The sequence below is a fragment of the Herpailurus yagouaroundi genome, unplaced genomic scaffold (assembly GCF_014898765.1).
Source record: "Herpailurus yagouaroundi ecotype Mexico unplaced genomic scaffold, PumYag 215, whole genome shotgun sequence".
NCBI classification, from domain to species: domain Eukaryota; kingdom Metazoa; phylum Chordata; class Mammalia; order Carnivora; family Felidae; genus Herpailurus; species Herpailurus yagouaroundi.
Window position 1 is genome coordinate 9,559,375 of NW_024412446.1, and position 27,420 is coordinate 9,586,794.

At 46.3% G+C, this 27,420-nt stretch overlaps 1 protein-coding gene and 1 long non-coding RNA gene across 2 annotated transcripts in view; one reads left to right on the forward strand and one right to left on the reverse strand.

The window, feature by feature from the left end:
• Positions 1-88: 88 nt before the first annotated feature.
• LOC121017306 (uncharacterized) lies at positions 89-1,120 on the forward strand. The gene is made up of 2 exons (XR_005784715.1): positions 89-330; positions 874-1,120. It is a non-coding gene; the product is annotated as an uncharacterized LOC121017306 (long non-coding RNA).
• The window catches only part of PITPNA (phosphatidylinositol transfer protein alpha), a 40,503-nt gene continuing 14,203 nt past the window's right edge, over positions 1,121-27,420 (reverse strand). The window contains exons 5-12 of the mRNA XM_040455489.1: positions 24,531-24,538; positions 23,400-23,474; positions 20,929-21,012; positions 18,952-19,029; positions 18,691-18,801; positions 17,788-17,910; positions 4,675-4,743; positions 1,121-3,624 (exon numbers count right to left, since the gene is read on the reverse strand). Of these exons, the coding sequence (XP_040311423.1) occupies positions 4,699-4,743; positions 17,788-17,910; positions 18,691-18,801; positions 18,952-19,029; positions 20,929-21,012; positions 23,400-23,474; positions 24,531-24,538 (524 nt within the window). The 3' untranslated portion in view covers positions 1,121-3,624; positions 4,675-4,698. The remainder of the gene's footprint in view (positions 3,625-4,674; positions 4,744-17,787; positions 17,911-18,690; positions 18,802-18,951; positions 19,030-20,928; positions 21,013-23,399; positions 23,475-24,530; positions 24,539-27,420) is intronic.

Below are 27,420 nucleotides of genomic sequence, written 5' to 3' on the forward strand. Positions count from 1 at the left end.
CTCTGTGTCGTCAGAACCCGACGCAACGATGCCCCGCCCGGCGCGCCGGGCATCTGTCACCGCCCCCCACCCCCACCCCCGCGGCTCCCAGGGTGCCCCGCGCGAGGCCGGCCGGGAGGGGCTGTCTTCCGGCGGAAGCTGCTGCGAGGCCCGCACCAGCATCCTCGAGCCGGCGCGTCTCCCTATCGTTGGAAATGGTGTCTCTGACCTCTGCGCTGTGCCCCTCCACCTCCCCAACGCCCAGAGACCCAAAAGGCGAAGGTTGAGGGTGGGGTGGCAGCCCAGCCACTGTCCTGCCTGTAAACCAGTCTCTCTGCCCCTCATCTAGAGGTAATCGCTCTCATGTTGGTCATTGAGCTCCTCCGTCGTTCCTCTCCACTCCCACTTTAAAGTGCTTCTCGCTTTTCAAACTCATTAGGTTATGTATTACACGTTAGACGCTGGAGGTTCCTGGACTCTTAAAAAAAAAAAAATTAGCCACCAAAGAATGAAAAACCACTCCCTATATTTGATAAATATCAGATGATTATTTTGCCAAAGATTAACACAGATTTTCTTCAGATAACTGGTTCTTAATCTTTTTTGGCAGTGGGGAGGACGGTGCATGGGATTCCTTTGAGGATCCGATGAGAACCATGACTCCCCAGAAGAACGCACAATTTCACAAACAAGTGTTATGAGGTTGACAGACCTGGGACTTTTTTTTTTTTTAAATAAATGTTTTGATGGGTAGGATGGTAAAAAAGAGGGAGATGTGAAGAGGAGGAGAGACCAAAGCAAAAGGGAAATACTGCCAATATAAAGTGGCAGAATTCCTTTCAAATACGTGATGTCTGCGTAGGTACAATGACGAGGGGATGTTTTAATTTACAGAAATTGGCCTGCAAAAAATTTTGGAGACATCTTGTATTTTTTTCTAATCCTGGTAAAATGGAGGACATCAGCAGAAGTTGGAGCATATCTAAGTTGTAAAATGGACATAAGGACATCACCAATAAGCTGGACTCCAGAAATCTCTGTCTAGGATTTTATTAGACTGCTTTTCTCCCCCCAATATACCTGTTTCGGAAGATTGAGACAAAAAGGCACAAACTCACATTAAATAAACAAGGTAATCTAATCAGTTCTACAAAGTGTATTTTGTAAAAGAAGTAGCACTAGGAACCAACCGAAATAAGTCAGGGAGTCCCAGCAGGGACTATAAGAGGACTTGGGAAGATATACACATGCCCACAATACTGACCCCGTCCCTGACCTCTCTCGACGAGAAGGCCAGAGCCCGGCATCCCCCCTTAACAGAGGCACTGCTGCTTCAAACTGGGACTATGACCCTGGAAATCTAATGGAAGCAGCTAGTCTGCAGGGGCATGGCACACCCTCAGGTACTATCCCCGGAGCTGAGCCTTGCATCAGAAGCCCCTCTCGGTGCTAGTCAGTTTGGGGGGTGGGTGAGAGGGTAAGGGGGATACTTAAAAGCCAACACTGTTGCCCAGCAGCAACACTATCCGTGGGGATAGAATAGACCAGGGACACCCCTCCTTATGTTTCTGTGGGTTGGAGCCCCAGATCCAGCTGACCTCAGGAAATTCTAGCTCAGCTCATGTGGATGCTTTCAAACTGGGGCAACAGGTGGATGTGGGAGGAGCCAGAGAAAAGCCAGATAAAGAGCAAGCCCCCAACTCCACGGAGTTGGAGTGGTATGTGTGGATCTTAAGAGAAGAGCTGAAACAAGGAGACTAACATCTGCTGACCCTCAAACTACCTGTCTGCTGAGAACATCATGGTTCGTTTCTCCCAGGATGACCCACATCTGGACTTAGATGATGAATGAAGAAGGGAAAACGTTAAGCACAAATATAATTACAGCTAATACAGAGCTTGTAGGAAAACATTAACATTTTTCTCCAGTAGTAATGCTTCACTTTCCCAGTCAAAGAGAAGCTACCAGCAGTCGGGATCCTAATAACCAACTGAACTGCCCCAGATCCATTACTGTAGACCCCACAAGGTGAGGAGACTGAAAGGAAGGTGTAACAGGACATTTCCTGGTCCCAAAGAGGCCTCAATGAAGGTGGGAGACAACCACACTGAGGGGTCTGAGTCCATCCACTGTTGCCCCAATAGGGCCACAGGGAAGCATCCATCAGGATGTCACAGGTGCAATCCTGTGAAACATTCCCTTATTGCACTTAGAAATGAGTAAGGCAAAACAAACTGACAAGAACATAAGGATAAATGATCCCATCCTACTTCTTGCTCCCCCAACACAGATTTGGTCTCTTAATCAGCCACCCCACCCAGGCTGGCATGGGCTTGGATCACAACACGCTTGGCTAACAACATACCTCACAAGGCTTGGGAGATGTCGGATGACACCACAGCTATCTCGGATTCTCCCACCGGGAAGGCATGCTTGGGTTTTGCCAAGTCGTACAAAACCATGAAGCACTCAGCAGCTTCTACCTCCCTTGGAGTCGACTTTTTCACTGGCCTACTATGGTAGAGTTCTATACCATGATCACTACTTGCTTTTGATTGTCCAGGACAGAACTCAGCATGGGGATGGGATGAGCTGAGTCCTTGATCCCCAAATTCCTTTCCGGTAGCTGGAGACAAGAGGGAACATGTTCTGCTGGGGAAAAGATTTTTGCATGCTTGTTTTGTGCAGCAAGAAAAGATCAGGACCCTTCTGTCCTGACCAGCCTCAAAGACAGGGCAGGAATGTGAGAAAGCACAGAGAAAAGAGGATTATTGCTGAGTGGCAGCACCAGCCCAAAAGGGAAGAGGAGCATGGACATACAGAGCTCCTCAGGGGGGTGGGCACACTAATTAGTACATACAGGGCAGACTCAGTTCTAAGGGCCACACTGGACAGGTCCCTCCAGGTGGAGAGTTGACCCGGGCGTATCATGGGCTCTGTGAGGTTCAGACAGAGTGGGCAACAGGAGGGCCGAGAAGCCATAGGTGTTTCTAAGACTAGTGACCAGAGATGCGATGCCTGGGGCAGAGGTTATCTGAATTTGTTGAATTTTTAAAACAGACTGGCTGGGCCCTGGGTACTTCCTCGGTGCTTACAGCACATGAACAATGGGTTACTGAGAGCAGAGATCACAGTTAGGAAGCCACACTGCTGTTCTGTGGAAATGGAGGAAAAAACTGTATTTCCAACTCATCTCCTCTCCCCAGGTGAGCACTCAAATTTGCAAAGATCTGCCCAGGAAGCGAAATACCTCAGTTTATCCCAAGGTTGAAAACAAACAAACTTAAATCATTTAAATCACCACATCACAAAAGGCAGCTATTTTGAAAGACTAAAAATGTCACTTGGAAATAAAGGGAGGGGCACACAGAAATGGGCTGAGAACACAATGGCTGGAGAGGGAGGAGCTGTAAACACAGCAACCTACAGGCCATGTATCTCAGAGGAGCAGGCTCCCGTACACGCGGGCTTCATAATACCAGACGGTCTATTTGTTCACAATATTGAAGGGCATCTAGAATTAGCTACAGTAAGGGATCGAAAGTTGCCTGAAGAATGGGCACAGAAAGGCTGCGTCCGAAGATGGCCTGTCACTCGGGAGGGTGGAGCTGCTGGGCCTTCCTGTTGACCACTGTCTTGCAAAACTAGAAAAGAAATACAATTATTAAGGAAGCAACAGAGGAAAATAGAAGCACACTGTAAATCGTCATCGATGGGGGAATTTCAAAAGGAGGAAAGATGCCAGTTGGGGGTTGGGGTCAGGGGAGAAAACTAAGGCCCAAGCAGCTGGCATTGCACCAATCCACTTGATCTTACTGTTTTATCTCTCAGAAGTTCTCAAGCACATGAGGCAGGGAGAGCAAGCTGAGGTCCACGCTACTGCTAAGACCCCAGGCCTCCTCAGCTCCTTAGTGGTAGAGGACAACCAGATTTGATTTGATAAAATAATTTTCTCTCAGAGCCTGATGGGAAGCAGGGCCAGGTTTTCAATGCCATGACCAAGCCAGCTCTGAGCTGCTGGAATACCAGGAGTCTGGGGAGGTATGTAGGGCCCTGGGGGCTAAGAGAAGGACAGGGCTTGGGCAAGAGTGACAGCATTAAACAAGGAACATCTCATTCTGGTCCTATGACCTGGGCAGAAATACTCTCCAAGCATCTGAAAGATGCTGCCTCTGATGAGGACAGCTACTTAGTATGGGATCAGGAGGTCTAAAGAACAAGGAAACGATGCCCCAGACACAATGATGGACCCTAGGAAAAGCTGTCTGGCCCGCAGATTTTCCAAGGGTGGGGCAGGTAATGCTGGCCTGGGAGCTAGGAACGAGCTCAGGGGCACAGGGGGCACCCCGGAATGCCAGCTGCAACTTGACACGGCTCTAGCTATGACAGGGAGAGGAATTAGTTGCAGATAAGCTTCAAATCTGTATCTACCAACACAGCCCCACTCCTCACCCCCAGGTCCATGTGTCTGGGCCGTTCATTATAAAATCACATATCCCTGAAATGTCCTAATAGTCAGAGGATCTTTCAGTGGAGGGCTGAGAGCTGTTTAGCATGGCAGCCATCGTTATCAGCGGAGGGCAGGATGATGAACGAAGCGTGCTTCCTGACTCCACAGCGAGCTGCTGAGGCCCCGAGGACCCAAACTGGCTTTCACGTCTATGACATGCAAAGGGAGGGTATTCAGTACATACAGTGCAGAAGGGGGAGGGGTGGCTTTAGTCATCTGCGGTCATTCCTTTCACTGGGTCCTTTTGTCTCATCTGGAACAGAAAAAAACAGGAAAAACTGAAGGCTCTTGCTGCTGATGGAACTCCAACACAAATACATTCTGCCTTCTCTTCAGTCCTGCCAATGAAGAGGGTGGAGCATTTTTTGTTCACAAAGCTAATCAGAAGAGAATTCTGCATACATACGGCCAAAGCCCTACCATGGATAGCTCCGTGTCACTGGTCCCACTGTCCAGGATTTCTGTTCCTCGCCCTGCATCCCAGTGCTGGGGTATAGCTCTTAAGCTCCTCTCTTTCTTCATTCATTCATTCAACAAATATCTATGAAGCAACTCCTTTGTGCTAGAAACTGCACAAAACTGCTTCAGGCCTGAGGATTCAACAGTGAACCAGGGAGAGACCAAGTCTCTCCTCCCAGTGCTTACATCCTGGGGCAAAGTGAGGGAGAACAAACCAATATGTCAGGTGGGGCCAAGGGCTGTTTGGATGGAGCATGACCCTGGAGAAGCGGGTTGTGGAAGGTCTCTGACAACTGACATTAAGTAGAGACCGGCAGGAAGCGAGGTGGCAAGTCCTGTGGCTCCCTGGAGGGGGCAGGTGGAGGGAAGGGCAATTCCCTTTCCTGGGCTCTGCTGAGAGGCTCCGCGCCATCGGTCAGATGGGCAGAGCGTGGCACGAGAAGGCAGGGCTTGAAAGTGCAGGGGGTGTAGATCTCAGCAGAAGTGTGAGGCTGCCGGAAAACAGGATGGGGTCTTCTCTGGAAGCCCTGAGTGGCCCCTGTCAGCTGCACCTTCCAAGCAGAAGTGGACACAACTTCTCGTGGGGAGACCGCGGAGGTGATCTCCCTCAAATCCTTTCCAACTCGCAAGTTCCACTCTATTTGCAGCATGCCTACAACACACGCGTATTTTAACTTCCCATCAGATATTTCTTCACTATCCATGAGTGTTCTGCTCAACTCTCATTCTTTATTCATTCAACAAATTGTGAGCACCTCAGAGAATGGGCCTCTGGAGTCAAACTGCCTGGATTGTATTCTGGCGCCATCACCACATGTGACCCTGAACAAGTTACCTCATTGCACTCTAAGCCTCAGTGTCTGTGATAATAAAATGAAGATAATAAAAGCGACTACGTCGTGGGGCTGTAGAAAATGAAGTAAAGGTATTCATGCAGAGTACTTAGTGCGGTAGAGTGCTGGCCCAGAGTATGCGCTCAGTCCACCCCACCTGGGATCTCTGCAACACCCTGCAGCAAAGTAGGGGGGGGAGGGGTGCGTGCCCACAAGCTCCGAGGAAACTGGACTCCTACGCTTCCTCCTCAGAGTTCTGTTTCGTTCGCTAAAACTTTAACACTGCCACGTCTGCAGAGGTTCTACCTCAGAAGCAGCAGTTCTCCACTAGGACATATTTTCAAAATACTCTTCCCGCCACATTTGGAACTCGTGTCCATTTTTCACACTCCCTGCTTTCCCCCAATTATTACACTCAGTGAATCCATGTGGAACCTGGACATGGTAAAAAAAAAAAAAAAAAATTCTCCTGGAGGTTCCGATATTCATTCCCTGTTGACAACTTTTACTGGAATTACATCAAATGTCTCGGCTTGGTCTTTTGGGCCAGAGTTTCCTACTTGAGCAAAAGAATTGCCCAGACTGCTTGTTGTAGATTCTTGGACCCAAGACCTGGTAAGTCAGGACCTACAGAGGACAGACAATAAGTGAGTCATCAAATCAGTCAGTCTTACATGCCTCACTTACCATCCCCAGCAAAGATCCTCTGTGCCAAACAGGAAGATCTGTTTTCTGACACAAAGCCAGTATGTGCTTATTCCTACCTCCACCTGGGTGCCTATCCCGTCGATTTGCTCTAAACTCACTTTCACAAATGATGACTTTCAATTTTTATTGCTTCTGTAACTTCAGTTATCTATATCAATTAATGCCTGTTAATATATTACTTTATAGGAGTTTAACAAATTCAAGATTTTCCAACATGATAGAAATCTGTTAAGGATAAGGGCACTGTTTTAAAACATTTTTTAAATGTTTATTTATTTTTGAGACAATGCAAGAGACAGAGTGCAAGCAGCGGAGGGGCAGACAGAGGGAGACACAGAATCTGAAGCAGGCTCCAGGCTCCGAGCTGTCAGCCCAGAGCCCAACGCGGGGCTCGAACTCACGAACCGTGAGATCATGACCTGAGCCGAAGTCAGAGGCTTAACCGACTGAGCCACTCAGATGCCCCACTGTTATGTTTTTAAAAAGAGAAAAAGTTTACCTTGTAGTATTAGGCTGGAATTGGAAGTATTTGTGTGAACATACACGTAAGACAGATATGGAAATAACTACAGATGTGAAAGTTCCTCAGCTCTGTCCTATGAGAAGGCCTGGGGGCAGCAACAGCCCAGCAGTAACGAGCACACCCAGGACCCTTCACTGAAAGGAACCAGGGCTCCTTAGAGACATGGTCCCAAGGCTGTGTCATGGAAAGAAAAAGACAAACCCCTGATGCCTTGTGCTTTGAGTGGACAGAGGTAACCTGAGCAGTAAGTGGAAAGACAGCTACAATGCAATGAAAGGACACCAAATCTGTGACATTCTGGCCTAAAATATATAAACTGGACCTAATCCTGCAGAATCATTGCATAAACCCAAACCAAAAGACATTTTACATGATGATTTGCCTATGCCTATAACCTTCAAAAATGTCAAGGTCATGGAAGTCCAGGAAAACTGAGGAATTGCATAAGAGTGAAAGAGACTAGAAGGGTACAGCGTGTGTGACATTGGGCTGTATCTGCTTGAAAGGACAGAAGTCTCTGGGAAGCCTGGGTGGCTCAGACAGTTAAGCATCCGACTCTTGATTTTGGCTCAGGTCATGATCTCACGTGTGAGATTGAGCACTGTGTTGGGATTCTCTCCCTCTCTCTCTGCCCCTCCACTGCTCTCTCTCTCAAGATAAATAAATAGGGGTGCCTGGGTGGCTCAGTCAGTTAAATGTCCAACTTTTCATCTCAGCTGGGATCATGATCTTGCAGTTCCTGGGGCTGAGCCCTCTGTCGATGCAGAGCTGCTTGGGATTCTCTCTCTCCCCCCTCTCTGCCCCTCCCTGGCGCTTTCTCTCTAAGAAAGAAATAAACTTAAAAAAAAAAAACAAAAAACTTAAAAGGAATAAGGTCTCTGTGTAAGGAGGCATACAAGAGTTCTTTGTGTTTCTCTTGTCATTTTCTCTAAGTTTGAAACTCTTTCAAACTAATTTTTAATTTTATTTTTTTTTTAATTTTAGAGAGAGAGATCACATGCATGCAGGGAAGATGGGCAGGGGGAGAGAGAGAATCTTAAGCAGGCTCCACGCTCAGTGTGGACAGGGCTCTACCCCATGACTCTGGGATCATGACCTGAGCCAAAATCAAGAGTTGGCCACTCAACCAACTGAGCCACCCAGGTGCCCGTCAAAATAAATTAAAAAAAAAAAAAAAAATTAAAGTATAGCTGATGTACAATATTATGTTAGTTTCTGTGTACAACACATGATTCGACAACTAGATACATTAGGAAATGTTCACCATGTGAGTGCAGTCGCCATTGGTCACATACAAAATTATTCCACTACTATCGACTGTATTACCTGTGCTGTATTTTTCATCCTGTGACTTATTTTTTTTTTAAGTTCGTTTAAGTGTGAGCAGGGGAGGGGCAGAGAGAGAGAGAGAGAGAGAGAGAGAGAGAATCCCAAGCAGGCTCTGCATTGTCAGCACAGAGCCCAACGTGAAGCTCAAACTCACAAATTATGAGATCATGACCCGAGCTGAAATCAAGAGTCAGACGCTTAACTGACTGAGCCACCCAGGGTCCCCGTGACCTACTTATTTTATAACTGTTTCACCCACCTCCCAATCCACCCTCCCCTTTGGGAACCACTAGTTTGTTCTCTATATTTGAGGCTCTGTTTCTCTTGTTTGTTCATTTGTTTTGTTTTTTAGATTCCATCTATCAGTGAGATTATATGGTATTTGTCTTTTTCTGTCTGACTTATTTCACTTAGTGTAATACCCTTTAGGGTCCATCCATGTTGTCACAATGCAAGATTTCATTCCCTTTTATGGCTGAGTCGTATGCCATCCATTTTATTTACACACACACACACACACACACACACACACACACACACACACACCACATCTTCTTTATCCATTCATCAATTGATGGACACTTAGGTTGTTTCCATATCTCAGCTCAAAATAAATTTTTTTAAAAACACAAAAAAGAATTCATTAACTGTTTGCTCACTAATGACCATTCACATAAATTTTCGATTTGAGAGAGGCTAAGATTTAGTACCAGGGGAGCAAAGCTCCTTGGGCCCCAACTAGATCCATGTATATCCTCAGAGTTTATTGCCTTGCTTTAATTTACTAAAGCCAAGTCCTGTTTCCTACGGCTTAAGATGCAACTTCCTATCAGAGACCATGATAGCTTCCCCTACTCTCAGAGACAAGGTCACCTCAGAGGGTGCCACTGAAATAAAAATGCATTATTTCATTCTTCTAATGAAATGCTCTAAGAATGCTTATTTCCTGTTTCTTGGGGCCTGTATAACACTGAGAGGTTTTATCTGATGTTTGTTCTTCCGATCAAGCTACCGAAGGCTGGCTATGTAGATGCATATAGTCCAGGAATATGAAAATACAAACTCCAATCCTGGTTTGTTTGTTTTGTTTGAGAAAAAGAGAGAACGTGTGTGCATGCACATGTGCGCACACACATGTGCGCAAGCAAGGGAGCGGGGCGGAAAGAGAGAGAGAATCTTAAGCAGGCTCCACGCTGAGTGCAGAGCCTGATACAGGGCTCAGTCCCAAGACCCTGGGGTCGATCATGACCTGAACAGAAATCAGCAGTCGGATGCTCATCTGACTGAGCCATGTCAGTTGGACTAGGCATCCCCTGGTTTGTTTGTTTTTTAATTTTTATTTTAATGTTTATTTTTGACAGAGAGAGAGAGAGACAGAGCATGAGCGGGGGAGGGACAGAGAGAGAGGGAGACAGAATCTGAAGCAGGCTCCAGGCTCCGAGCTGTCAGCACAGATCCCGATGTGGGGCTCAAACTCACGGAGTGCAAGATCATGACCTGAGCTGACCCCTCCCCTGTTGGTTTTTTTAATATTTTTATTTATTTTTGAGAAAGAGAGAGAGACAGAGCATGAGCAGGGGAGGGGCAGAGAGAGAAGAAGACACAGAATCTGAAGCAGGCTCCAGGCTCTGAGCTGTCAGCACAGAGCCCGACGTGGGGGTCTAATTCACAGACCGTGAGATCATGACCTGAGCTGAAGTCGGACACCCAAACGACTGAGCCACCCAGGCGCCCCCCTTGGTTTGTTTTTAACAGTGATTTTCTCTAGGGAATAAGGCCAGGGATTGGAAGAAAGGAACTTTTATTCATCTATTTATTTTATTTATTTATTTGGACTTCAATTTTGTATTTTTCCATATTTATTTATTTTTAAGATTTTATTTTTGGGGCCCCTGGGTGGCTCAGTCGGTTAAGCCTCTGACTTCAGCTCAGGTCATGATCTCACAGTTCGTGGGTTCAAGCCCCGCGTTGGGCTCTGTGCTACAGCTCAGAGCCTGGAGCCTGCTTCAGATTCTGTGTCTCCCTCTCTCTCTGCCCTTCTCCCACTCATGTTCTGTCTCTCTGTCTCTCAAAAATAAAAAACATTTAAAAAAAAAGATTTTATTTTTAATCTCTACACCTAACATGGGGCTCAAACTTACAACCATGAAATCAAGAGTCACATGCTCTACCGAATAAGCCAGGCAGGTGTCCCTAATTTTGTATATCTTTTGAAAATTTTTACTATTAAGTATGAAATACTCCTTTGATTAAAACAAAACAAAACAAAAAAAAAAAAACTAGTGAAAGTATCAATGTCAATATCCTGGTTGTGATACTGTACTATAGTTTTGCAACACATTGCCGTTGGGAGAAATGGATCTCTTTGCATTCTTTAAGTTTATTTATTTTAGAGAGAGGGAGAGAGAGCATGCATGAACGTGGCAGAGAGAGAAGGAGACAGAATCCCGAGTAGGCTCTGCTCTGTCAGCATAGAGCCAGAGGTGGGAATTGAACTCATAAACTGTGAGGTCACAATGTGAGCCAAAATTGAGTTGTACGCTTAACTGACTAAGCCACCCAGGCATCCCACTCTGTACTATTTCTTATAACTGCATGTGAATCTTTTTTTTATTTAAATTTTTTTAATGTTTATTTATTTTTGAGAGACAGAGTGTGAGCAGGGGAGGGGCAGAGAGAGAGAGAAAGACACAGAATCTGAAGAGGCTCCAGGCTCCAAGCTGTCAGCACAGAGCCCGATGAAGGGCTCGAACTCACAAGCTGTGAGATCATGACCTGAGCCGAAGCTGGACGCTTAACCGACTGAGCCATCCAGGCGCCCCTACATGTGAATCTTATAATCATTTCAAAATAAAAAGTTCAATAAGAAATAAAGTTAGTAAAAAAAAAAAAAAAAAAAATCAGTTTAAGACCCTGAAAAGCAACCAGAGACCAAGCATTCCTGAAAGAACACAAACATGAGGCATATGCAAATTGTTCCTAGAACCTCTTTAGAAAGCCCTTTGCAGGGGTTCCTGGCTGACTCAATCAGAGGGGCGCGTGACTCTTGATCTCCAGGTCATGAGCTCAAGCTCCATGGTGGGTGCAGAGATTACTTAAATAAATAAAACTGAAAAGAAAATTAAATTAAAAAAAAAAAGAAAGCCCTTCAGAAAAGAAATTTGGTAATAAATAACAAGAGTCTTAAATTCTCTAATTCCATTAGTAGGAATTTATTCTAAGGAAATAATCATAATCCAAATCCAAATAATAATCCAAAACACTGCATGCACAGAAATTTTCATCCCAGCATTACTGACAACAGTGAGAACCTGAGAACATGAAGGAAAACCCAATGCAGGGCAGTGACCGATCACAGAGCAGTGTGTATGCTGCGGTCAGAACCCTGTGTGTGAAGAAACTCTTGGTGGAAAATGTTAACATTTGTTATAATGTTACATATTTGTTATAATGTTCAGAGAAAAAAGTAGGCTATCCATTTGGCATATGTCCTATGATCATAACTAAGTAAAAGTGTGTAGAAAGGGGCACCTGGGTGGTTCAGTCGGTTAAGCATCCAACTTTGGCCTAGGTCATGATCTCACGGTTCTCGTGAGTTCAAGCCCCGTATCGGGCTCTGTGCTGACAGCTCAGAGCCTGGGGCCTGCTTCAGATTCTGTGTCTCCCTCTCTCTCTGCCCCTCCTCTGTTCATGCTCTGTGTCTCTCTCTCTCAAAAATAAACATTAATTTTTTTTTAAAAGAAGTGTGTAGAAAGACTTCACATGTTTTGGAGGTTATCTTTAAGTAGAGTACAAGTGATTTTTTTTTTCTTTCTACTTTCCACTATTTTCCAAAAAAATGTTTAATGTTTATATATTACCCTAATATTGAAAAATGAGACTGTATTTGAAAAGAAAAGAAAGAGGCGCCTGCCTGGGTAGCTCAGTTGGTTAAGCCTCCGACCTTGGCTCAGGTCACATGACCCCACAGTTTGTGAGTTCGAGCCCCGCATCAGGGTCTGTGCTGACAGCTCGGAGCCCGGAGCCTGCTTGGGATTCTGCGTCTCCCTCGCTCTCTGCCCCACCCCTGCTCGCACTCTGCCTCTTGCTCTCTCTCAAAAATAAACAAACATTAATAAGTGAATGACTGATGAACAAATAAATACATAAAAAGAACGTAAATAAATCTACTTCCATATTTCAAGATGTTCCAAAGTTCCAGGTGGTCTGCCCTGGGGTCACTCACTGTTGGGCAGATGAGAGGGAATTAAGAGTCCACGGGCCAACATGGTTCTTCACCTGCAGGGATCCCGCAGCCTCAAGAGCCGGAGTAGCGCTGCCCTGTGCCAATGCTACTGGAATCTCACGCCCCACTGTCCCGCGGCCCAGCAGGTAAGCTAGGCTCTGAATGGTTTCTGTTGATCAGCTTAACCCTCTAAACTTCTGTCTACCATAATCACAAACTGGAAACTTTGGGGTACAGTAGGCATTTCACTGCCCAGGGACACTTATGTGGTCTCAGGGGAACCGGTTCAGAGTTTAAGACTTAAAAATCTAAAAATGATGGTGAACCAGCAATCATCTGCCAGAAAGCCAAAGGACGGAGCAAGGGACCTCTGCATCAAGAGTGAGGAGACGAGAAAGGGAAAGGCACATTCACAGGTAAGCACACGGACAGGGGGACTGACTGCAAGGAGGTTCAGAGACAGCCCCCAAAGTGGACCTGCGGAGCAAGAGGGTCACGCGGCCTCTCGGCTCCATCACAAACGGATGGGCTATGGAGGGACCAGAGGAATCATGGAGCCCACAGGGACTTAGAAGGAACCCCCACAAAGGAAGGCTGGGAAAGAAAATGCTACAGAATCTTACTCATGCACTCTGACACAACAGCATCTTTGCTGTTTTTCAGCAAATGTTCTAGAGTCCAGCACATCAGGAAACAAGTTTTCTTAAAAGTTTTAAAGTGAGTTCCCTTCTCCCAGGTGCATTATCTACAGAGTTACTGGCCAAAGGCCCAGGCGGCACTTGTATACTGAACTAGAAGGTATCCTCAACTTCTTTGAGCCTCAGTTGTTCTACCTATAAGATGAAAATACTATGGCACAGGATGACATGAGGATTTGATAACGCAATTCATGGAAAATGCTGACCACACACGCCAGGTGTACAGTAAGACCTCAATAAAATATCAGCTATTAGTAATGAAAATATTTTTTATTACCACCACATTCAAGAGACAGTGAGTTCCCCACTATAGGAAGCAATCAAGCACAGGCTGGTGGGGAAGCTGCAGAGAGGACTCAAGCGTTGGACATGCAATGGGACTAAGTGAGCTTTAAGGAGCTTTTTTTCAGTTTCAAGATTATGAGTCTCTTTTTTAAAAAAAATTTTTTTTTTCTTAGTGCTTTTATTTATTTTTGAGACAGAGAGAGACAGAGCATGAGCAGGGAAGGGGCAGAGAGAGAGGGAGACACAGAATCAGAAGCAGGCTCCAGGCTCTGAGCCATCAGCACAGAGCCCGATGCGGGGCTCGAACTCACAGACTGTGAGATCATGACCTGAGCCGAAGTCGGACGCTCAACCAACTGAGCCACCCAGGCACCCCTCAAGACTATGAGTCTCTTAAGAGAGCAAGAGCAAGGGAGAGGGAGAAAAAGAGAGGGAAGAAGGGAGGGAGAGAGGAAAGGAGGGAGGAAGACAGACAGACACTGCTCTCCTACAGGCACACATATCCTGACATGTTTCTTTTTAGGGCAAAGGACTGATCTCTTGATCCCTTGTTTCTCAAACCCTTGAACCTCACCCAAGAATGGTAAGTCCACCCTCCCACTGGGACCAGAGTTACAGTAGTGGTGACTGTGGCCTTACAGTGACCCCTCATAATTCACCGAGAAAATCCACCCACGTTAGACTGCTATGCATTATTCAGAGAGCAAGGGTCATAATTCCTCTTGCAAATTTACAGTTAACCATGGCAGGTTGTAAACTTGCATCTATCGCTATTCCTCCCCCAAACCCCACTACGATGACAGTAAATGAATAAGCAAAAGATACAAAACCATGAAGACAACAAAAACACAGGTGCCAACAGCAGACAAGAGATGGCAACACCATTCTGGAAGATGAAACATGGATGGACGAGTAGTGACTAATTCGCAGAGCAGCAGGACTGGCACTAAGTACCTGTGAGGAGGGGAGCTGAGGAGGAACAGACCCACTTGTGCTGCAAGTTCTCCAGAGGCTCAGGAACCGGAAGCACCAGGTACCTTAGAGGGTGGGTGTGCAGCCAGGGTTGAAAATGGGTGACTTGTTTGAAAGTGAGAATAAAAAAAACCCAGTTTGGCCCTGGTATTCCCTCCCTGAGTTCTCACATCCAAGCAATCACCCCACTTCCTGTCACATCGTAGCAGCAGTGAAGGGCTCAGCAAGTGCGGGGGGGGGGGGGGCCCTTAACCAAGGGGTTAAGTTCAAGCAATCCCATGGCATGCTCACTCTTAGATGTGAATGAATGGCCAAGGACCGCTAGTCATTTAAGGAAAGCCACTAAGGCGAATCACGGAGTCCAACAGGAGAAGGGTGCTCAGGGGAAACAAAGAACACACGAGGGGCAGAGAAACCTCAAAAACCAAACACAAAAACAAAAAGCCAAAGCCTCAGAAAAGGAAGATAACGCACAGAGAAAAACAGAAAAAGTACTGAAGAAAAACAACACGGTGCAAGAAATGCTTGAAAATGTTTTTAAAATCAATAGATGAGAGAGAAGCAAACATTGGAAAATATCTTCAGAAGGCAGGTAAAAAAGGAGAGAAAACATAAGAAAATGAGATCACTTCATTAAGTCTGATTTCTGACTCCTAATAAAAATTCCAGAAAAAAAGAATAAAGGAAACAGAAGGGAAAAAATTATGAAATAGATACACAAACACATTTTCCAGAACTGAGGAGATCTTGAGATCAGAGTGTCTGTTGAGGGGGGAGCAAAATCGGTGAGGATGAACCGACATTACCTACGTTATCACACGGCACACGCCACACGACCAGACGGGATCACCCATGTAAAGATTCAAAAACAAAACTTAATGACACAGATACATAAAACTAAGCTAACTAAAGGAAGGGAGGCAATTACTAACTTCTTATCTTTTTTCCCCCAGGTGTTTATTTAAATTCCAGTTCATTAACATACTAGTTTCAAACTGTATTATTAAAAAACAAAAAATTTTCCAAGAAAGGAAAGGAAATCAGCAGAAGACTAAAGTGCTCAGGTGGGGAAATGAACAAAAAAGTTGTAATAATACAAACAGAATAATAAATTAACCCAAAATTCTGATAATGGAGGAGGGAGAAGAGAGTGAATGATGGGTGGAGTACAGGAACTAAATCATAGGAAAAGTCGACCATTAATATCTAAAGTTGAGAAATTGAGAATTAAGCACCTAAGCATATTATTTGGAAATACTGGAGGTCATTAACAAAAGAAACACCCCGAAGAACTGCAAGGGGGTGCTTCTTGGGGGCAGGACTCCAGGGGCAGGGCAGAGGAGGACAGCTTCTTCCTCATAAGCCGGGGACGCCATCTGAGTTGGAAAACTATAAAAATGCTTTTGGAGGTGATGTTTTTGTTCACGCAAAAACTGTGGTGATGGTTTCACAGATGTATACTTATCTGAAACTCATCAAGATATATATATTAAATATGTGCAGCTTTCTGTGTGTCAATCATACCCCAATAAGTTTTTTTTTAATAAATATAACTATAAAAATAAAACTTTGATGAAAATATTTTTAGAAGGAGGGAAAAAAAGAGAAAAAAGACAAGTATGCCAGAGGTACAGTTGCTGATGAGGTCAAAAGATGTCCCACAACGACACAGACTTGGTTTTCCCTTTTTCTTCTACTACAAACTATTTAAAATTCCAGTTCTAAAATGGGTTTCCTGAATTTGCAGTTAGCCTGGAGGATAGCGGTCTTCTAAGGTTTTGGCACAATTCTCCACAGAATGGAGAAACACACAGAGAGAGGTGGGGATTAAAAAAAAGAACTCCCTAATGGTGAGGACTCTCAAACTTTGAATCTGAGAGTCAGATCCAGGAGCTCCTCTGGAGAGTTCCTACAGCTCCAAGAACTCAAATTCTGCCCAAAGAGTGAAAGGCTGTCCGCAAACGCCTCCATGAGCCCCGGTATACCTTGCCAGGCAGTGGGTGACGGAAGCTCCAGGCTGAACCCTGAAGTCACCACACTCCTTTGTTTGGTAATTTTTTTCCCTTCTTTTGTCAGGACTAGGGTGACCAAAACACTCCGGCCTCTCTCATATAGTCCCGGAGGTTAAAAATCTACCACTTCCTTGAAGATCCTTAGCAGAAGAATCAGGAATTGTGTCAAAAATCCTGCCACTTCCCTGCCAAATGCAGCTGGATGAATAATCAGAACATCTGCCTTCAACAGGAACTAGGGAAGGAAGAATGCCTGGGCCCAGTCTGCACCCAAGACCAGCTCAGTGGAGCGGGAGCACCACGGGCACCCAGGCCTGGGTCTCGCCGGAGGCACTACCGGGGAGCTGGGCGAAGCTGGGCAAAGCAATGTCTGCCCGACATCTGGCTCCACACCAACCCACCCAGGGCAAGGAGGGAGAAATGGACGGCAGTTATGAAACAGAGCTTCCTGCCTTATTTTTAGCCCCAAGAGGGCAGGACGGCCCCAAATGGCATCTAAGGGAGGAAAAGCAGCCAAGTGATCCGGAGCTATGGCTCTCACCCTGCCCGTATCACCCTGCCCGTATCACGAGCTGGACTCTCGGAGCCTCGTCTGAGGGTGGCAACAACAGTGGCGTCTCCTCACCGGTATCATGAGGATCTCAGGAGATGGCGTATTTAAGAGCCCTTGGAATGGTGCCTCACACACAGTCAGTGCTTGAATGTTGTTTACTGACCATCTCCTTGGAGCGAGCCTCGCAGAGAAGCATCCCCAAATGAGGCGGCATGAGTGGTAGGCCTCCGGCTCCTTGGATCCACGCCAAGCCCCCGCTTCCCCCAAAAGAGCCAAGGCTCCAAACTCTAAATATAGCTCAAGACCACCCTCTTCAGTAGTTAGCTGCGTGTGTGCGCTGCTGCCGTCCTCCGTGGGGGATGTGCATGGTACTCACGGATCCGACCAGCCTGCCTTCTCCCAGGGGCCCCCTCGAGGTCGCAGCCCAGCACGGCTCCCCCCACCCCTCCAGTTCCAAAGAACCACGGCAGCAAGCGCTCACTTGGCACACAGCACACGCTGCCATATTCGTCTCTCCGAGTACGCCAAGGCCTCAGCTCGCTGTCTCTCCTTCCATGCCACCTGGCACCAGACCTTACTCACGTGGACACTGACGCATTCCTAGAGCCGCAGGCGGTGCCCTCGTGAACTGCCCTGCATGACGGTCTCCTTCGGGGATCGACCGGGTGGAGAGCCCAGTCTCTTCCAGGCACCCACTTACCTCATCCAGCTGTCTCTTCGTCTCTTCTTCCATCCTTCGGATGTCGTCCATGGTCAGGTCAACCCACTTATCGAGCCAACAGAACAGCTGCCTGTGGAAGTTTGTAAACAGACGCCTTTCTTGCTACAGAGAGGAGGGAACCTAGTTAGAAGTTAGAACCAGAAGGCAGAGGCCACTGCTGCAGCTCCCCTCCCACGATCTCCGTGTCAACAACCCCACTTTCCGGAGGTGGGCGGGGAAGAGTGGTGCCCGGCTGGCTTACATGGGTGAGCCCTTGGGTCCCAAAAGTCAGTGATTTTTGCCCTCACATGACAACAGGTAACGTCTCAGGTAGGAGGGAGCCCCCCCACAGCCTAGGCCCTGTGTCCAAAATGCTGGCAAGACAGGCAGCGCATGTGCTCACAGTTCGGCCAAGGCCCCCCAAAAACTGTGCCAAGTTTCCCTTCTTGTCTCTGGAGCCTAAGGCCAGGTTAAAACCGGCCAGCAGCTATGAAATGTGGCCCAGGAGCGAGGTTCTAACACATCAGAGAAAAAGCTATAAAAACGCCTTAGGTCTGTCCAGTTCAGGAATTGAGGGTGCTGGAGAATTTAGCTCATGGGGCCTCTTGCCTTTCGGCTTCAAGCAAAGAGAAAGACTGAGTTTTATTTGAAGCTCAGTCATAGAAAACCCCTTCCTGTTTCCTTTTTGTTGCTTCAGTTTCCTTCCCTGTAACATGTGGTGCTCCTGGACAGACAGCATTCAACTGTAAGACAGTTAAGTGAAAGGGGAAGTGGGGTCTGGGAAATCAAACCGAAATATTCTGATGTCACCCACCTGAGGATAAAAGTCACTTATCTTGTTGGGCAACCTTCCCCCCCCCCCCCCCACCCCGCCACAGGAAAGGTCTTACCCTGGTCACTTACCTTATGTATAAAGTTTTCCACTTTGTTCTGCAGGCCCCACCACTTAAACTTGACAGTGACCAGTTTGTATGCACACATGTATGGGCAGTCTTTCTGATTTACAAGTTCTTGCTGTATTAGAAACACACATATAGGCAGGCAGGTAACTAAGAGGGCAGACCTCTGGCTCTCCCTCGGCCCACCCTAGCCATTCCCCTCCTCAATGGCAGAGGTCTGCCTGTGCTGTGCCCTGCCCCCTGGTGGTGAGGATGTGAACTGCACCTTCCAATTGGGTCCCAAGGGTCCTCGGCCTGTTTTGATAGACTTAAATTTTGCTGGGTCTTCCTCCGCCTTGTAATCCTGAGAGAAGTGGTAGAATTGGAGTTGGGGTCGGAAGGGAGAGAAGGAGGGAAGGCGGGAGGGGGAGAGACACAGAGATTAGGTTTTTCCATCAGAATACACTTCATACCAGTTGAAGCTGCTGGTGTATAGAAAACATGGGAAAATTTTATAAACAAGATATAGAACCGTTTACATTTGCCTCTGAGGAGAGCTCTGTGTGATTTTCTCTGCCACAGTTTGTTTTCAGTTTTATGCGTATGAAAGTGTCAAGTCAAGTACTATCTGAGCAGGCACATATTTCCAGCTTAAGACAGAGATATTCAACCTGGGATAAGCATCTGAATGGAAAGCTTTTTCAAAATACAGATTTTTGGGCTGCTGCACCTAAAACCCAGCAAATAAGAATATTTGCAGGTAAGGGCAGATTTTCTTTTTTTTGTTTTAAGCCTCCGCAGGTGATTCTAAAACCTGGCCATAGATGAGAACTGCTTGTCGAACCTGAAATCTCATCCAATCTCCTGCTGGTTCTGTTGTTTTTAACTGACTTGTTTTAATAAAATCATTACTGGAAACGTTCATTGTATGGAACCTATCCTCTTGTATACCATTGTTAGTCTCACTTCACTTATTTATAATGCGGTCAATGCTGTGTGTGAATTAACCATAACAGAAGTTTAATCTGTGGCTATTCTTCTGCACTGACTAATATGGGCTTAAGAAAAACAAACTCACTCTAAGAGCTACTTAACGAAAATACCGAAGAAAACAAATCACACGCATACACACAAGTCATAAAGTATTTCCCAAAATGAAAATTATGTGTGCTTTAAAAAAAAAAAAAGATCAACCTTTTGTGTCAACTATACTTAAATAAAAACAAATAAATTAATTATTCATATCTTCCCCACCTCTGTTTATCTCCATGCACACAAAACCACCAGAGTTGACAAAATCCTCAGAGAGCCATAGTCTTTGTTAGCATTTCTGTTGGAGAAATATCTGGGTATGCTCAGTTTGAGAAAATCCATTAAGCTACACACTTAGGATATATAAACTTTGCTGTATGCTATACTTCAATAAAAAGCTTTTTGAAAAAGCCACTAACTTTTGAGGGTGGAAGTGAGGCTATTACGCAAGGAAACATAGGATGGTTTTCCTGTCTTTTTGGAGACATACAGATCAAAATATCGAAGCACAGAGAGCGACTCCAAGAAAGAGGTGTCATACCCCTGGGATATGGAGAGCAAACGCTTACTTCCCACCAATGGGCAGAGAGCCAAATTCCTCTGCCCTGATCCCAATATCCCCCGTCAAATAGGAAGAGGAGTGAATGAGGAAGAAACTAAACTTTCCTTCCCTAAACAAATACTTCCTGGGAGCACAGCACTGAGCAGGACACACCTGGTCCCGGCTCTCTCCAAGTTCATGGTCTAGTAGTGACTGTCCTTTTCTGGGCATGTGCTGCCATGTGTGTTACTCTGACAAGCCACCACCAACTTCTTGGGGGGAGGGCATCTGTCTTTTCATTTTTCTGCTGGAATCCATAGAACACAGTCTTCCAAACACAACAGGCAGGCAATAAATGTTTTTTTAATTACTGGGTTGGAAACATTAATTTGAAAACTAGTTTCAGGCTAAGTGTCATTTCAGCTGAGCAAATTATCCTCAGCACCTACACTGTCCGGTGATAATTCGCAGAGGCTAAACAGGACACATACATCCGGGCCACTATCTTCCTGGTGGAATCCCCAAGTCAAGATAGGAGAATTCTTAACACCACTTTACAAAAATAAAATAAGCAATAGCTGAGACAGAACTTCCCTTTGAGCCAAGTTGGGTACGGTTCCCTGGTTTCTCTGACACTTGGAAGTCATTTCTGCACCTCAAAGGCTACCCACGTCGCTAACCAGTTCCTACCTTGCTAAGTACTTGGCTTCGATCTGCAATGTCTATATATATGGCTTCCACGTGTTTCCAGGCCTCAGGCTCCAGTTTGTGCACCTGTAGGAACAAGGACCACTGTGTAGGTTTTGTCAACTACAAAGCACCCTTTATCCAGAATGAACACCTAGGGGGCGCCTGGGTGGCTCAGTTGGTTAAGCATCCATCTGACTTCGGCTCAGGCCATGATCTCCCAGTTCATGGGTTCGAGCCCCGCATCGGGCTCTGTGCTGACAGCTCAGAGCCTGGAGCTTGCTTCAGATTCTGTGTCTCCTTCTCTCTCTGTTCCTCCCCTGCTCATGCTCTCTCTCTCTCTCTCTCAAAAATAAATAAATATTACAACAGAATGAACACCTAGGAACAGCTATTCCTGTAGTCATCGATGTGCAATTCCTACCAGTAAGGAATTATAGACAAAATTATCCAAAGGAACAAGAGAAGGATTTTAAGTAGATATACAAGAGAGAAGTAACACTCTGATTTCAGCAGGCCAGAACACACAGGGCTACTTACAGCACTAACATTATTTCTGTATGTTCCCCTTTATAAAGACTACAAACACTTGTGGACTTGTTCCCTGTTTAGCCATATACTGTTTTTTTTTTTTTTTAATGCTTATTTATTTATTTTTGAGAGAGAGAGAGAGAGAGAGAGAGAGAGAGAGAGAGAGAGAATGAGAAGTGGAGGGGCAGAAAGAGAGGGAGAGGGAGAGAGAGAGGGAGGGAATCCCAAGCAGGCTCCACGCTACCAGCACAGAGCCTGATGTAGGGCTCAAACTCAAAACTTACAAATCAGAGATCATGACCTGAGCCAAAATCAAAAGTCGGACGCTTAACTGAGTCACCCAGGTGCCCCTATACTGCTTACTTTGATGCTTTTAAAAAACTTTCTCTTGCTTATCTTCCAGTCCCCTCCTGAGTAACACCACCACCACCAGATTCTATGCACAAACATCCATGTAGAGAGATTTTTCTTTTAACAAAAAATGGTAACACAAATACACAGTTTTGCATCATGCTTTTTTTTTCACTGAACAGTCTACCTTGAAGACTGTTCTCTATTGGTTTTTTTTTTAAGTTTTTATGTGAACATGTTTTATTTTTTAAAAATATTTATTTTATTTTGGGGCGCCTGGGTGGCTCAGTCGGTTAAGCGGCCGACTTCAGCTCAGGTCACGATCTCACACTCCGTGAGTTCGAGCCCCGCGTCGGGCTCTGTGCTGACCGCTCAGAGCCTGGAGCCTGTTTCAGATTCTGTGTCTCCCTCTCTCTGACCCTCCCCCATTCATGCTCTGTCTCCCTCTGTCTCAAAAATAAATAAACGTTAAAAAAAATTTTTAAAAAAATATTTATTTTATTTTGAGAGAGAGAGAGAGCATGGACAAGCAGGGGGGAGGGGGAGGAGGAGAGAGAGAGGGAGGGAGAGAGACAGAGAGACAGAGAGAGAGAAGAGAAGAGACAGAGAATTCCAAGCAGACTCCGCACTGTCAGCACAGAGCACGATGCGGGGCTTGAATTCACAAACTGTGAGATCATGACCTGAGCCGAAATCAAGAGTCAGATGCTTAACTGACTGAGCCACCCAGGTGCCACCCCACCTTTTTAAAAAATGTTTATTTACTTATTTTGTGAGAGAGAGAACAAGCAAGGGAGGGAGCGAGAGAGAGAGAGAGAGAGAGGAGAGAGAGAGAGAGAGAGAGGAGAGAGAATATTCTCTTTATCTTTTAAATATTTATTTGGAGAGAGAGGGAGAGGGACAACATATGAGCAGGGGAGGGGCAGAGAAAGAACTCCAAGCAGGCTCCAAGCTGTCAGCTCAAGCCCGATGCAGGGCTCGATCTCACAAACTGCAAGATTACAACCTGAGCCCAAATCAAGAGTCAGTTGCTTAACCAAATGAGCCACCCAGGCGCCCCTATAATCTTCGTGGTTTAAAAATACAATTCCTCTGTGCCAAGCGTTGCATTTTAGACCAATCTCAGCTCTACGAGAAGGCCCTATAAGGAGTCTTGGAGGGGCGCCTGGGTGGCTCAGTCAGTTAAGCGTCTGACTTCGGCTCAGGTCATGACCTCATGGTTCGTGAGTTTGAGCCCTGCATCAGGCTCTGGGCTGACAATTCGGAGCCTGGAGCCTGCTTTGGATTCTGTGTCTCCCTCTCTGTCTGCCCTTCCCCAACTTGTGCTCTCTCTTTCCCTCTCTCTGACTCAAAAAATAAAAGAAAAACATTTAAAAAATTTAAAAAAAAAAAGAAAAAAGGAGTCTTGGAGATCATGTTTGGCAAATTAGAGCAATCCCATGCTGGTAGAAAGGGTCTAGGTACAGGCTGTTGCCTTCATGGCCAGGGAAAATGGGACCACGGGGAAGGCAGTGAAGGAGAAGCTCTGGGCAGAACCTCAAACGCCACTCTGCAGCCTGCAAGTCCTTGGGCTCTTGGGAAGTGCTACTTACATTCTCCTGGGTGCCAAGATCTGGTTTGTGCCAGGTTTCAATTTTAATCAGAAAGTCTTCTTTCATGTATTCATTCTGGAAGGGGGAAAACACCTTACGGTCACCAGCCTCAAAGGTGGAGAGTAACTATCTCCCATTACTGCTCGCGGGCGGTTGAGAGACTCCAGCTTGTCTTACAGTAACAGCCAACTTGACGAGGCGCCCACAACATGCTAGGGGCATGTTATCTTGTTCACTCCTTATCCCAGTCTGCAAGGACTATAGTACTATCACCCTCATTTTACAGACGAGGAAAGCGAAGTTCAAAGCGGGGAGGTGACTTGTCCAAGGCCACGGGGACACCGACAGAGCTGGGCCTTAAAACCACATTGGTCTGACTTCAAAATCCATGTAATTAACAACTCAGTCATCCTGCTTTAAGCACAGGGTGCCAATGGTTAATGTGAGAAGGAATATTCCTAACCAACCAAATGTTCACCGGCGCCCCATCCGCCAGCCAGACTTTTGCCGAGGCCTGAAGTTCTCTTCTCAGCAAATGAACCCTTGGTGCTTCCTCCCTTGATGCTGTTTAAAACATGGTGCTACTTGGAGGAGGCACGCATTAACCCCGAACTCCTCAGCGGGCATGAGGTGGGCAGAAGCCGCCTCCTCTGAGCAGCAGGGACGGACACCCGGATGTGGTGTCCAAGGGTGAAGAGAAGGGGTGATGATGGGGGGGCGGACGTGGAAAAGACACCCCGTTGCCTTCACAATTTTGCCAACAGGCAGTGCCGCCTGGGGTCCACAGGTGCGCACGTGGGAAAGCCACGATCAGTCAGCTGAACTGAGGTTTTGTAAACCCTGAGAAGGCATGACGTGGGGAGGGCGGGAGAGAGCCTCGGGTCATCCTGTACACGTGAGACCCGTGGTCCTCACTGCCGGACCTACAAAGCCACATGCCAATGCAGCTTACGGCAAGAGGCCACTTTCCCAATTAACAAATTCCTCATTAGGAGCGAAAGGATTAAGCCTCAACAGCACCATGTCTCCTGACAGAGAGGAACACCCAGGAACCACCAGTGTAGTGATATTTTAATTTCCTCTTTTCTTATAAATCATCTGCAATTCCACTCCCTCCTCGGAAATTCTTACCGTAATAACTGCTCCAAGGCAAGGACATGGAAAGAAGAGAGAAAAAGATTAATGAGGATCAATAAATATCTGCCCCTCACCCCCAGGGACCATGGTAGTAAAAAGTTCTCCACTCCCTGGGGCTTATGCCATGGTCACCCTTCAAGCCCCGTGAGTGCATCTGGCGCTTCAAATGTACCAACCCTCAAGGTTCACTCATACAAAAATCCCAAAAGACCAAATCTGGAATGGATTCTTCCCAGCTGCGCAAGGAAGGGGGCCGGCTCTGAGGAGCTGAAGCCCTCTGAGACCCAGCACTCTGCCATCAGAGCGTCACCTCCCACCGCCTCCCGGGGCACAGAGGGCGCTTGCGGCCAGACACTGTCTGTCGGCCTTCTGCACGCTTCCTGTCACTGTAACCAAATCTCGCGCCCTCTATACTCCTGCTCATTGTAATGAGACCCCTTCGGAGAGCACGGATCAATTATTTACCAGAGAAAATGGCTGCAGCTCTAATGTCACTGGGGAACAAACTAGCTCTCCTCCTGACAACAGCCCAGGTCACTGTGTACCCTCTGAATTTAGGAGCTATCTCAGGTTCTGATGTATGTCACACGGCCATATTGGACAGCTTATGGGGCTAACAGTCAAACTCCATAACTCCAAAACTGAAACTGAGGTTACCCCTGAGATTAAAATGAGGAAACGCTGAAATATAACAGAGAAGGCCCACCTTGTATAGAAACAATCCAAGAGACTACTAGTAATTTCCCTGAGTCCGATGAAAGATACTTGCAAGAAAGCACCCGGTTAAGATTATTAACTACGTGGCCTGTCCTGTTATCAGCTTGAAGGAAATCAGTTCACAAAAAAGGAAATGATAGGTATGATATCCACTGAGCGGGAGGCCAAAGAGGCCCGTTTGGCAGAAATTCTCCTGTGTTATACCGGTGGCAGTAATTCCAGGGCACATCTAGTCAGCCCCGTCTCTACAGTGGAGACAGCGGTGTCAGTCGGGGCTGGTTTGACGACACGAGCCACTAAGGTTCTCCAACTAACTACCTGATCCTGAATCCGTGTACTCCAAGCAATGTTCTAGTAGCCAGGCCTCCGTGGGGACAGAATATGCTCATCAATGGACACGAGAGTCCAATCACTTAAGCAAATGGACATTTCTACCGCGTGTTGGCGTACTGAGTAAGCACTGGTTTCCCATGTAGAGGGGTCCTCAAGGAAAGAACACTCTAGTCAGCAAACAGGAATACCCGGTGTCATTAGTTAATTCTGTATTTCAATACAACTTAATATATCAGCATTTGGGGTTCTCATGCGTTAGTCTTTCTGAGACGCTGAGAAAAGGATCCACTCAGTTCTGACAAACTAGGTTTCTGAACCTACGAGGGTGATGACCCTCCCTGGCCTTTAATGTCAACTCAGGTTACCAAACAAGCTCCCCCAATCTTCTCTAGTCCTCCCTGTCCCTCCAAACACCTCTGCATTCAGAACAGACCCTTTTCTTCAAACCGCAACACTAGCTATACTGGAAGAGTCTCGGGAAGCCCTTTGCAGTTGGGAAATGCGGCTCTCCAAATAAGACTTATCAGGTACTTTAAAACCATGGCTTACCGAGACCGTGTTCAGGCCCGGGTTAAGGTTAGAAGGAGAGGCAAGAGGAGAAACATTTATTTCCCTCTTCCTACTTTCAATCACAGGCCAAGCCCCCTCTTACCCCCTCCTTATCAGCAACAGGAGGAAAGAAACAGAGAGAAACAAGGTCAGAGGACGGAAAGAGCGGACAGTGAAGAGAGCATCACAAATCCGTTTTCATTCCACTCAGAGCAGGGGTAGAGCCTTCTAAAAGACACCCTATGCTCCTTTATCCATTCTCACCTAAAACTTTACTTCAGCCAGGCTAAGGGGTTTGAACTATTGATCTTTCTCCTACCAGAGAGAACTGGCCAGTATTTCTGGCTCCTTATTTCTATCTCTGAATTTCAAAAAACAATGTCTAACTAAGCAGATCTAAGATTCAACATATTCGTTCCGTATGATGGAGAGTTCTGGCTATGAGACCAGCACCCACTGAAGAAACCAACCTTACTCCCCTAACTCCCTCCTTTTCTCTTCATGGAATATTTAGAAATTACATTCTTCTTCTTCTTTTTTTTTTTTTTTTTTTGCTAAGGATCAGGACAATATGTGAATGGACACTTGGCATCTAGAAAAATGCCCGTGTCAGCTGTAGCACACTCTCCCCAGAATTACTCAGAGGACAGAGGCGTCTCTGAGTCAACACAAGCTCTGTACGCAGAACACTGACCCAGGCATGAAAGAGTCCACATTATCTGTTTATCACTGTTATGCCATGTTGGTTAAGGTTTTTATGATGCATGCTCCATGCAATTCTCTTGGACATAAAGAAAATTCACCTTTGACCCTAGGCCAGACACACCCAGCCACAGTGGGCAGTGTCTTTTAAGAAAGTGTGTGCATGCCTCTTTTCCAAGAATTTAACAATTTTATGCCCTGCACTGTTTAGGGAGTTGTGGTATTTGCACTGTCAGCTACTGCAATAAAACTCTAAGTGTTACACATCCCGGGTTCTACCGAAGATTGTCCATCGCCTGAAACAAAGTTCTTGAACCTCTGTAGGGCCACTGAGGGTTGGAGAGAGCAATGACTCTGTGCTCTAGCCTTTAGTCACTCCCAAAGTCCACAGGATAAGGACTCCATGGGTGGAACATCCTCATCAGATACAATCTTTAGGGTGTGCCGGGTTCCAACAAATGAGACAGGTGTTAACTCTACACGTAAGTAGAGGCTGGCAGGAGGGCCCCACAGCCAGACTGTCTATGCCAACAAATGCAGGTTGGCCAGGGGAAAGGCCACTCAACTAACTCACAGTCAAATT